This window comes from Physcomitrium patens, chromosome 2 (assembly GCF_059467195.1).
Source record: "Physcomitrium patens ecotype Gransden chromosome 2, ASM5946719v1, whole genome shotgun sequence".
Taxonomy (NCBI): Eukaryota; Viridiplantae; Streptophyta; class Bryopsida; order Funariales; family Funariaceae; genus Physcomitrium; species Physcomitrium patens.
In genome coordinates this window covers 9,533,734-9,546,545 of record NC_143411.1, presented here as the reverse complement: position 1 = coordinate 9,546,545, position 12,812 = coordinate 9,533,734, and the positions used below count along the sequence as shown (strand labels likewise).

Sequence of the window (12,812 nt, the reverse complement as noted above, 5' to 3'; positions counted from 1 at the left end):
CACATAGATCCTAAGTAGATAATATATAGAGAGGTAAGAGTGAAACCTTCTTCACTCTTTTCAACTCATTTTTTGTTTCTAATCTAGTTTCAAGAGTCTCTAGTTTCTTTGTCTTTTAGCAATAGCCATTCTATTTTCTTTTTAATATATATACTTCTTTGGTTTTGTTTTTGTGACTTTTCTTTTGACATAGATTTCTCAAGTTTATGCATCTTCTTTCAGATCATAACTTTAATATATATATATATATATATATATATTTATGAATTCCACAAAACATGAACATTTTTTATGAAAACAAAGACTAATCTATGTGATGAATGAAAACCACTACTTATCTTCTTAAGCAATCTTAATATATAGATTAGATATTATTTTAGGATTTAAAATAAAGAATTTAATTTAATTTAATATTTGTTTTATGAACCATAATACACCTTAAAAAATAAAAAAAAATACGAAATTAAGTAAAATTATTTAAAATCACCTAGTAAATAAAAATATTAATAAATAATATAATTAAATAAGTCATAATTTAGATTTTTAATATTGCAAAATATTAATTCAATGCAATATTATCAATGATATATATTTCTATAATTATTTTTAAAATCAAAATTTTAGGTTTTAAAAAAATAAAAATTTATAATCATAAATAATACATAAAAATAAAAAAAATATAGAATGATAAAATTATTTAAATATTTAAATATATTTTAAATTTTATTAATTATTTATAATCAATATTTAAAATCTTATAATTCATAAATATTATTATCATTATTAGATATGAATCATAATAAATAGTCTTATCATAATAACATTCATTCTTTGTCATAATTAAAAAAATATAATTACTATTTATATCCTTTATAAATAAATTAAGAAAAATTAAATTTTAAATTCAATTATTATATATAATTAGGATTAATTATTTAAATAAAAAAATAAAAATTTTAAATAGTCTTGTAGCTACCAACTAATATTTTATTTTTTTCTTATAATATAATTTAAAAGATATATCTAATATTAATGCTTTTAAAAATATTTAAAAATAAAAATAATTATTTATAATAAATATTGATAAGAAAAAAATATTTTTTTTTCTATAATTAATTCATCTACATTCTATATAAATTTATTTTAACACAAATAGTCCAATATCTTGATTGATATAGTTGTGGTTCTTTCAATTTCTTTTTTAAATATTTTTATTTATAATATATTATAATGAGATCTTATTTAACACTAATGGCTAATATAAAATATAATTACAATGGATAGTAATGATCATTTAACATTTATTAAAACAGATAATTTTATATTATATTTTAAATTATTTTATTTGTTCTTTATTACTCTTTCGTATTTTAAATTCATTGTTTAAAATTATGTTAATTATGTAAAATTTATAAATTTGAATAATGCTACTATGTTAACTTATGCAATCAATCAACAATGGCATTTTGTATTTAAGCATATAAAAGGTTTTAGCATATAAGTAAAATAAAAAATACTAATAAAAAATTATTGATTTTAGATAACTATATTACCTATTTATATATTTTTCTGAATTGATGTCCTTGATATTTTTAGAAAATAAATATAAATCTTATTAAATCTTAATTTTTCTTCATAAAAAAAATATATTTTGTCTTTAAAGCATAATAATATTTGATACTTGTGTATTTTTTCTTTTAAATTTATAATATATTTATTATTTATTTTTTTATTGGATAAAATCTCTTGTATTATTCAACTTACAATACAAATAGTAGAAATAAAAAATATTATTTGACAAAAATAGGAAAAAATAAGATATTTAATGCTTGTTAAGCCTAAGCTATATTTACCATCTTAATTGATTTTAGAAGTGACTAAACAAAATATTATAGAGATGTTAAAAGTTATTTTTTTCACCTATACTATATCAAGAGGCTTCTACAAATATAGTTCCATTCATTAAAGGACTAAATATTGCTCATTTACAAATATTTGATGGTGCTAAATCCAACCTAAGATAATTCACCAATCAAGTAAAACTTGACATTAAAACTCTATTAGACTCTTCTTTTTAATATATATAAAAGAGAATATGTAAAAGAGAATGATGAATAGACTCAAGTTTTTACTACCATTGTAATAAAAAAACAAAACAAAAAAAAAAAAAAAAAAAAAAACAACAACAACAACAACAACAACATTCATCATAATTACCATATTCTTTATTAAAAGTGTGTCTATTTAATAAAAGTGTGGATCTATATATAGATATATATATATATATATATATATATATATGCATTATTTTTAAAATAATAAAATATGACACAATTCTATCAAAATTATTATTTATGTATAGATTACATGATGTAATTTATATAAGAAGCAAAATAATCTGGACTTTGTAATAAAAATATTGGTCTTTGTCTATGTGTATTTTAAAATTTTAATTAATAGTAAATAATATCACATACAATAGTTCTGCTCTTAAGTATCAATAGTCTTACATGTTATATCATATTATTAAATAAAATTCCTAATTTCTCCTAATATTCAAATATTACGTGAGAAAAATAAAATATCTATCACAAGCAATAATAAATAAAAATTGAATTCTTAAGAAAAAATCATGCAATGATCCTCTAGTGATTATAAACTTTTAGAAGAAACTTCTCTAATAATTAAGATATAAAATCTAATCCAATATCTACTCATATAAATGCTTTAAGATTTAAACTTCTTCTTATATAATAAAAAGTATAAAATTAACAACAAAGATCGTGGTTACATTGTAAAGAATCAAAATATTTTATCTACAATTTCTTTAAAAATAATATAACTACAAAAAAAGAATGAAATCTTAAATCTATTTTTATTTAAGAACATATTTAATAATCACAATAGATATTTTATAGCTATATTTAAATATATTAATTATCTTAATACAAAATTTATTTAGAATCTAAAAATTGTTTGATTATTGCCTTTTTATTATTATATTTGAAAATGTTTGTTTATTTTTTATCAAAAGCTTTGTTAGATGATGTAACTACTTTCAATAGAAAATTCCAAAATGCTGCATGCAGGAATCATAAATCGCACACTCTTATCTTTTAAACATACCATTTATAAAATCTTTCCTTAAACTACTTATTTAGTCATTGTAATTCAATAGTATTTATTATTATTAAGTTTCTAAGTGATCATGTTATTCTAACTTTATTATTACTTATTTACTATTACTGTTATTAGAAATAATGGTAATTTATTATTAAAGTAATAATAGTACAATTTTAAAAAGGATTCGACAATGTATAGTCTTTAATTTCTTTGTGATTCAGAAACATCATTTCAAATTTCATGTTTAGAAAATTGCAGAAAAATAAAACACCTATTTGTTGGATCAAGGACACTAATGCAAGAATCATAATAATTATTTTTTTTTCTTTTAATTTAATGCAACACTTAGCCCTCAAAAAAAACAGGTAATAGAAAAAAGTTTTAAAAAATATAAGAGATATTAAGATGTATTTGAAAAAATCGATATTAATATTTGATATAAATATTTTCTTTAAGATTATGAAATTGAATGTTAAAAAGAGTTCAACTCACATTTGATAATATTCATAATTAATTGAAAAATATATTAATTTATTTCAAATAATATTACAATGAAAATTTAATTAACAATTTCATTTGACATTCAAAGTCTTGTAAAAATATACCAATCTTTTTTGCAAAGAAAAATAACAATTACCATTGCAAATATATGTAAACTACGGAGGGCTATTAAAATTAACCTTTAAAAATTATTATCTATTATCTTTGATATTTAATATTTTTAAACAATTAAATATAACTAATACTTATTCTAAAATAGCTCTACATAGATCCTACAATCTGAAACATAGCAACCAAGACAATCAATAGAAGATTAAATATTGAACCAAGTTAGCCCATTTTGAATTTAATTTTTGTCTTTAAGATCTACAAAAGCTCGAACTAACTTTCAACATTTGATATCCAATATATTTTATAAAATTTTAGATAATTTTTCATTTATTGTTAAAATGATATTCTCATGTAATCTAAAGAAAGAAAGTATATTTGTAACAAAATTTCATTATGTTATAAAAATAAGGAAGACGAGATTATATACTGAGATGAAAAAATGTATGTTTTACCCAACTTATTTAGAGCTTCTGAGATACCATTTTAAATAAGGATTTACAAAAATATCATAAAATAATATAAAATATGATAGATTAGAAAACTTCATGAATTTTATGTTAAGTTTGGAGTTATATGGAATTTATAAACTGAAACGATATATATATATATATATATATATATATATATATATATATTAAATATCCTTAATTATTACATCACTTACATAACCAACTTACAAAGATAAATCAAAGTAAAATATAATGAAAAAATAAAATTCTAAGATTAAAAATAATTTTATGTACAACCTTAATTTAATATTATCTAATTTTTTACAGATATTTAAAAATAAATAAAAATGCATCAAATCTGACATCAAATAAAACTCTATTACTAATAGTAATATGATTTAATCTATTTTTTCATTTGAAGAAAATCCTAGCAACCATGACTTTTCATAAAAATTGCAACTAAAAACCTTATATTATTGTAATTTGTTTTAAGAATAAAACTAATATTTGGATGGCAATTTGAGTTTAGTTATGATTTGTAACAATACAAAGAACCATAAATATATTATATAAATGAGTTTCTTGAATTTTTGTCAAAATCATTAAAGCATATAATTAGTATCTACTATTGTGTTTTAAATTAGAAGTAACAAATTATTTTTTTATTTCTTGTTTAAAAATATTTATTTGCCTCAAAGGGAAGAAAATATTGCAACCAATTAATAAAAAGTCTTTTAAAAAAAAATCTGCGTCTTGAAGCTAAAAATATGATATATCTATTTAATATTTTATTTCTTGAATATGATAGTGTTAACAAAGATCTATTTTATATTTTTTTATAATATGAAATATCAAACAAGAAATAAATTACTACTACTGCAAAAAGTCCAACTCAAAAATTACACTAAACATAAGATCAACATCAATAAATGATTCATTCAACCATTTTCCTGAATTTGGTGGACTCCATACATCTGCTTTTGTTTTTTTGAATTAAAAAATGTTTAGCCACCATCATTGACTTCAAGCTTTCCTACTGAATTTACGTATTCACACACATTCATATCTCTCTCTCTCTATATATATATATATATGTATATATATCAACACATTAACACTGTGAACAATGTGTGTGAACACGACCTCAGCAAATTTGAGCCATTTAACATTCATTAGAGTCCCAGGTCAAAGTCCAAATAGTGGGTCATTTTTAATATTGCCAAAAGCTTTGACTTCTTTTATCATTCCAAGCCACCAGGTTTTGATTACCAAATTTGGCTGATTCTGCGAATGTGGGGCTGCGATTGGCCTTGCAAGAAGGCCACATACTCAAACACATGCTGACATGGCACAACCAAATCTTATTTTGGTGACCTGGCGTTGGGAGAAGTGCCAAGGTGTCACACACCCTTTTTTGATTGCACAAGTTGGAACTTCATCTTTGTGGTTCCAACGCCAACAAGAAAATGGCATTGCTTTTCAATGGCATTTCTGAATACTTGACCATCTGTGTGATGGCCATGGCTTGTTTTTGGAGTGTTTTATGAGCTTTGCAAAAATATAACCCTATGGATTCATTCTAACTTCTTTCAATGAGAGGGGTTTGATGTCCACAAAACTAATTTCTGTGATTGGTCTATGTAACAAAAAAGAAAAGTGGAGGAGATTTGGATACTTGGGTAATAAAAGAATTTCCATTATTTGTGCATGCAAAGTTGGATTGAGGCAGGACAGACTTCCATTTGGAAGCAGAAGATTTTTTGATTTTTTTTTGAAAGAAGTGATAATCTTGGACAAAATAATTAATGTATCTGGAAGCATTTGGTATCAATTCAATAATTTAGACAAAACCAGTTGTGTACTATTACATCTGATATTTTAAGGAAGTATTATATTGAATATGAAACATATGTTTGATTGAGATGTCCTTTAGAGGGGGTGAGACCCATTGTTCACAAAATTATGTGATACTGTAATGAATATCTTTTTCCAACTAAACCTTGAGAATCAACAAGCATGGTTTTGAAGGTATTACAAGTAGGGCAACTTTGAACACCTTCATTTGAACCATTTCAAGATGGTTTCTGACTGAACTATGTTGTGACCATTTATTGTTAACATACAGAATTCCATGTCATTCCCACCTCATCCATCTTCAAGTTCTTTGTCTATAATTTCTTACAAAAGTAACATTTGACTTACAAACACTTGAAAAAATGGTCCTTGAGAACAAAATGGTTCACAGGCAATGTGTGAAACCTTGCAAGGTGTGGGGCTGTCTCCAGACATTGTCAGGTGTGATGGAATCAGTTCACTCAGTGCTGGCTCACAGATCATTGTGGGCTTTGAAATGGATGAACATGAAAAATTATGGCACATGAATTTCACCCAATAATTACCATCTTATTTGTATTACTATTCTTTTGTGATAAATCAAAGGGATGGGGAGAGAGAGAGAGAGAGAGAGAGAACCCCTATTGAAGTGGAGTTAAAGGGGCACCATTGCTCCATACATGTATCCCTTAGAATCCAACATTGACAAAACATCCATTCAAAACCCAACCAACACACAAAAGAATAAAAATAATAAAAATAACAAGAAATGTTAATAAATAAGAGGAAAGAGAAAGAAAAAAGTGAATTTACAAGTTGTGTTGAAGGGAAAAAAAAAACTCGTCATATTCAAACATGCAAGTGTATAGAAACAGAAAAACAAAAAAAACAAAAAAAACAAAAACAAAGGAGAATAAACCTTGACCTAGTTAAGAAGTTTTCATCATCTCTTTCTCTGTTGTGTAAGTTGTTGCTGTTGTAGTTGTTTCTTGCTCCTTCATATTTGTGGGCAGTCTTTGTGGGTGTTTCTTTCCCTTTTTTTTATCATCTTTTTTTCCCCATATTGTTTGTTGGGTAGTGGTTTTGGAGTGTTGAGGACCATGGCTGCAACAGAAGGCAAAGTTATCACATGCAAGGGTATCTCTCCTATTTCTATTCCTCCTATTGCACTTGATTCTTCTACTCCTACTATCCATCATCTCTCCTGTGTCCTTCATCTTCTTTCTCCTCCTCCTTCAAAACAATTGCTGCTCTAATGCCATAGTACTGCTAGTCTTGGTAGTAGCAGTAGTACCCACATTCATAACTTCTTCATATGCTGTGTTGGTGGTGGTGATGATCAAAGGAAGAGTGAGTGTTACAGTGTTTGCTTTGTGTGTGAGTTTGTGAGTATGTGAAACAGAATGAAGTGAGAAAGAGAGAGATCAAAGGGTGTCTGTGTGAGTGGAGTGAAGTTTGATAGAAAATAGGGGGAAAGAGAGTGAGAGGGTGGGAGTTAATATGTGCTCCCCATGTTCATGTAAGGGTGATGGTGGAAGTGGTCCTCCCCAAATCATTCAGGATTCTCACATAGCTGCAAGCTTTGCTGCCACTGCTGGCAAACGCATCCAATGCAAGGGTAAGGGTTTGCAAGCATTGTGAAGGTTTTTCTTCCCCACAATCCCTGTCCTCTCTCACAAAACAGAACACACAAAACACACACACACACATGGATGCCCTAATCCTTCTTCTCTCAGCCTCTCATATTTCCCTGTTTGCAACCATTCTTCAGTTGCAAATAAAACAGGTGGGTGATTTGAGTTAGGGCTTTCCATTCTCCTGTCCTGTTTTTGCTACTTTCTCCTTGTTTCCTATTCCTTCCCTTCCACTGCTAATGGATTATTCTCTGCATTCTGAGTGATTTTGTTTTCTAGTAATTGGAAGTGTAAATGATGGTGGTGATGCAGCTGGGGTGGCATATGAGGCCAACAAGCCTCTGTCATTTGAGGATATTCATGTGTCACCCCCTCAACCCACAGAAGTCCGTGTCAAAATTACCCATGCCTGCATCTGCCAATCAGACCTCTACTTCTGGAAGGGCAAGGTATTGAGTATGTACAAAAAAAAACAAAAAAAATAAAAAAAACAACAACCGACCAACCAACCAACCAACAGAAGCTATTTAATTAATCAGTTGTTCATGTGCCCATTTGTTTTTATTTGTATGTATATATGTGTGTATACATAGTTTGGCTGAACAAATATTTTTCTAAAGAGATAGAAACTGTGTGGTAAATACATTTCAGGATACACAAAAGTTGTTTCCACGAATCTTAGGCCATGAAGGGGCTGGGTACAAACCCAAAATCCATTTACCATAATCCATGCATAGATCACATCTACTTCACACTCACCTCACTAAAATCTGCATCACTCAAATCTCAATTTATTCTGTTTTCATTTTCACTTTACTAATGAATAAACACACTCATTACATCCTACAGTCAAAAACACAAACAACTCATTGTTTCACTTTTATTTGGAAAAAAAAAAGGGAAGACAGCAAGATTGACATATCATTGGTTTTCTTCCTACTTAAAAAATAAGAATGAAAATAAGACCATGCTTTTGATTTTATTTCCTTCAATAAAAGCACAAATTTCAATGATGTTTCAACAATAAAACAGTGTATTAAAGGATTATTTATTTAGTTTGTTTAATTCATTTATGTATATTTGTGTCTGGATGGATAGAATATGTGAGAGTGTTGGAGCACAAGTGAGGCACATAAAGGCAGGAGACAAGTGCATCCCAGTATGGCAGTGTGAGTGCACCAAGTGTGGCAAATGCAAGTCGAGCAAGACCAACATTTGTGATGTGTTCATGTTCAATTGGGGCAGCGGCCTCATGCCCTCCGATAAGGCCACCACACGCTTCACCCGTGTGGAAGATGGCAAACCCATCTACCACTTCTTTGGCATCTCTGTGTTCAGCCAGTACTCCACCATGGATGAGGCCTGTATTGCCAAAATCAACCCCAAGGCCGAGCTCCACAAAATCTGTCTCCTTGGTTGTGGCATTCCCACAGGTGTGTGTGTGTGTGTTTTATTACTCCTTTGGAAGATTTTGAGATGAGTTCCAAGGATTACCCATTTTGGTTTTTTTGTTAACCACAATTAAAGCAATGTTTTTGTTGATGGTGTTGTTTTAATTAATGCTGCAGTTACATTGGTTGGATGGGGGAGGGGGTAATTAAATGGCAGGAGTTGGGTCAGTGTGGAATATATGCAAAGTCCATCCAGGGTCAACTGTAGCTGTGTTTGGACTTGGGACAATTGGACTGGCTGTGAGTGCCAGTGCTCTCTCTCTACATTGCTAATTCATTCTGTGTGTGTGTGTGTGTACACACACACACACACACATATATATATATATATATATAAATGTTTTCCCCCCTCCCTTTTCTTTCCTGCTCTCTTTCATTCTACCTGATTGGCTTGGCTGAATGGGGGGCCATGTTTGTTCTATGGGGGGGGGGATGTTGCCGTGTGCATGTAAGGTGGTGGAGGCATGTAAGGTGTCAGGGTGCTCTCGGATCATTGGAGTTGCCAGGGATGCTGGCAAATTGCAGAGAGGTTGACAAAATCACATTCCCACTCCCATCCCCCCATTACAACCCACAACCCCCCCCCCACCCTCCCTTGTTGCCCATCATTATTATTTTGCATTATTGTTTTATATATATGTATATATACATATATATTCTCTTTTACTTTGTAACTAAAATGGAAAAAAATGTCTCTTTCTTATATTGAACCCAATGGATATATTTGTTATGTTATGTAAGCTGTTTGTTTTATTTTTCATGAATGCAGCCATGGAGTTTGGACTCACAGACACTCTCAACATCAAGTCCTTTGACAAGCCCATTGAGCAGGTAAGAAAGGGAGGGGGTGGGTGAAAGAGTACTTTGCTTGGCTATGGATCTATCAATGCATACAAGACCACTTTGTGACTGCCTCCTGGTGGGCAAAAGGAGATGTTCACAGGAACATATTCTCTACTGAGTAGCAGCAGTTGTGTGTCTGTGTGTACATATGAATAAATGTATGCACACATATAAAGTCCCTCACTAGCTTGAAAAAAATTATCAATGTGGCTGGTGGGTTGTGTGGGGGACATGGACAGGTGATCCGGGATATGACTGGTGGTGGTGTAGACTACAGCTTTGACTGCACTGGTGACCCTGGCATCATCAAATCAGCCCTTGAATGCTGTGTGGAAGTAAGCCCATTATTTAACAATACTTATTAACTGAATAATAATATAGTGTAGATAAATAATCCTGAGTATATGGGTGAACAAAAACTTATAAGCAATGCCACTTGTTGGATTGTTCATGTTGTGTTCATCTTTCAGAGAACATCACAATGTTTGCTAGCAATTTTTTTAAAAAACTGCTTCAAGCATGTTAGAATCAACTCCTTGATTCCTAAAATCATGATCACACTCACAACAGTGCAACTGGCACAATCAAGACAATATTGAAACCCCCAATTGCTGCAAAATGTCAAGCCTCAATGATCAAATCAGACATTCAATCGGCATTGAAGAAAATTTTGTGTTTTACATGAAAAAACTGAAGATGTTCAATGCCCTAAAATTTGTTTCATTGTATTTGCTATGCATTATAATAACATGAATGAATGAAATGCTAAGAGAATGTGTGAGTGTGTGTGTGTGGGGGGGGGATATTGTAGTGGGGAGGGGTGTCATGCATACTGGGGCTGGTCGAGTCATCACAGAGGGTGAGCTTCCATCCAGCACTGCTGTTGTGGGGCCGAGTGTGGACGTCTGGGTTGTTTGGTGGATACAAGGGCCGATCGCAGCTCCCCGACCTTGTTGACCGATGCATCAAAGGGGTCCTTTCTCTCTCCTTACCTCACTCACATTCTCTCCTTTGCTTTTGGCTTCAAATCACAAATCGCCCAAGCTATAATAGCACAACTATTGAGAAATGAGAGAGAGAGAGAGAGAGCTGTTTTTCCAAATAAAATTATCAAATGTTTCATTTTAAAAGGTCTTCTATTGTAGGTAGTGTTGCAAATGCATTTTTGATTTTTTAGTATTTTTTCACATATTGCTAATTGTGAAATATACATATTCATACTGAAGTTCTAATGTTCTTCTGTTCTTTTTCCACTGGTTTGATGATGGTGCAGCACATTAACTTGGATCACTACATCACCCACAAATTGCCCTTTTCTAAGATTAATGAGGCCTTTGAACTCTTGAATCAAGGAGGTTGCATTCGATGTGTGATGGACTATGAAAAGTAGACTTAGTGCTCTACACATTCACATGTATACATATAAAAATAAAAATTTAGAAGAAAGAAAAAAGAGGGTGAGTTGTGATAGTTTGAATGCTTTAGTTAGAGTTCTCAATGTTCCATGGTTTCTTTTCAAGATTTAAAATTTTGCAATTTAAAACAAACAGAATAAATTAGTGGAAATTGTGAATTGAGTGGAGAAGAGGATGCTTGAGATATAAATACTACTCTCTCTCTCTCTCTCTCTCTCTGTAATGTATTTACATATATATGTATTAATTTTTTTTTATTATAATGTAAGCATGGAATTAAATTAGTGAATGTTTCTAGTCCCTCTTTGAAAAGTCCAAAAGCAAATAAGAGACATTACACCTCTCCAAGGCTCTTACATGCACACCTCATCCACATGAATTCAGTCACTTGATTCTAATTATTTTCATCTTCTAAAAATAAAATAATGATATTATAGGTTCCATTTTTTTGTTAGATTTTGGAATGATTTAAGGAGAAACACCAATTTTGACCTTACTTTGAAAATCATCTTTTAAACTATTAGACATCATGCATAGCATTATTTCATTTTTCTTAACTCAATAATAACTAGCTTTGACAAATGCTTGACAATAGAAATAGACCCAAACCATTTTCAATCTCACCAACTCTCACCAAATTTATTGCAACCTTCAAAGCCATGTTAAAATGAACTCATTTTGACCATGAAGAGATGGTCTTAATTTAATAGCTTTTGTTTATATATATATATATATATGCATATGCATATACATGCTCACTACAATGCTTATTTTGTGGTGATCAAGAGCATGATGAAAAGGAATGTAGGAGCATGAGAACGTTAATAAATATAATGTAGCTACAGAAGGCAACTCTTATTTAATGGTTAGCAATGGCACCATCAATGTGGAGCATTACACCATTTAGTTGTTTTTGCTGTAATTGTTGCAAGTAGATACTGGAAACCCATCTTTCTCTTTGTATGACCTCCTTAGGAATAGAGACTTTATTGTACAATATTCTCCATCGTTTTTTTTAAAAAAAAAAAAAAGATAAATAGGAGACAATAGTTCCAATGTTCTTGTAGCAAAGAGAAAGAAAAAAATTATACCCTAAAGTTTGTGTGTATGATGTAGTGCTATGTTGGTGCTGTTGAAGGGATTGAGAATTTTGCTTAAAATGTTTTTCAGGTTCATTTAAGAAATCTGACAGTAGAACATTCTATTTAAAGCAATTAATGTATATGATTATCTATTTTTATAACATACAAATTAAACTTGAACAGTAACAATAAAAATATTTTCAATTCCTACAAACAACTGGACAATAACTTGAACCACAGCATGGCTACTACAAAATTTACAAGTATTTTTATTTACATTCTGTTCTGTAAAGAAACTGTATGGATTCATTTCCATACAATTATTATTCAATGTCAATGAATTTTTTAATTTTTAATTTTATTTTCAATT

At 29.5% G+C, this 12,812-nt stretch overlaps 1 protein-coding gene across 7 annotated transcripts; it reads left to right on the top strand.

Annotated features, from left to right (window-relative positions):
* Positions 1 to 6,237: 6,237 nt before the first annotated feature.
* On the top strand, positions 6,238 to 11,616 carry LOC112274159 (alcohol dehydrogenase class-3). Of its 7 annotated transcripts, XM_073531912.2 has the most exons (11): positions 6,238 to 6,945; positions 7,096 to 7,154; positions 7,964 to 8,100; positions 8,303 to 8,349; positions 8,750 to 9,084; positions 9,260 to 9,342; positions 9,556 to 9,631; positions 9,872 to 9,933; positions 10,185 to 10,280; positions 10,757 to 10,918; positions 11,219 to 11,616. In XM_073531912.2, the coding sequence occupies exons 2-11, from the start codon at positions 7,118 to 7,120 to the stop codon at positions 11,333 to 11,335; spliced, it is 1,152 nt and encodes a 383-aa protein (XP_073388013.1). In that variant the 5' UTR covers positions 6,238 to 6,945; positions 7,096 to 7,117; the 3' UTR covers positions 11,336 to 11,616. The 7 variants fall into 7 exon arrangements, with proteins under 7 accessions (XP_073388013.1, XP_090101902.1, XP_090101897.1 ...); XM_024503408.3 differs by having other exon boundaries at positions 6,239 to 7,154; XM_024503400.2 differs by lacking the exons at positions 6,238 to 6,945; positions 7,096 to 7,154 and adding an exon at positions 7,161 to 7,635.
* The last annotated feature ends 1,196 nt before the right edge of the window (positions 11,617 to 12,812 follow it).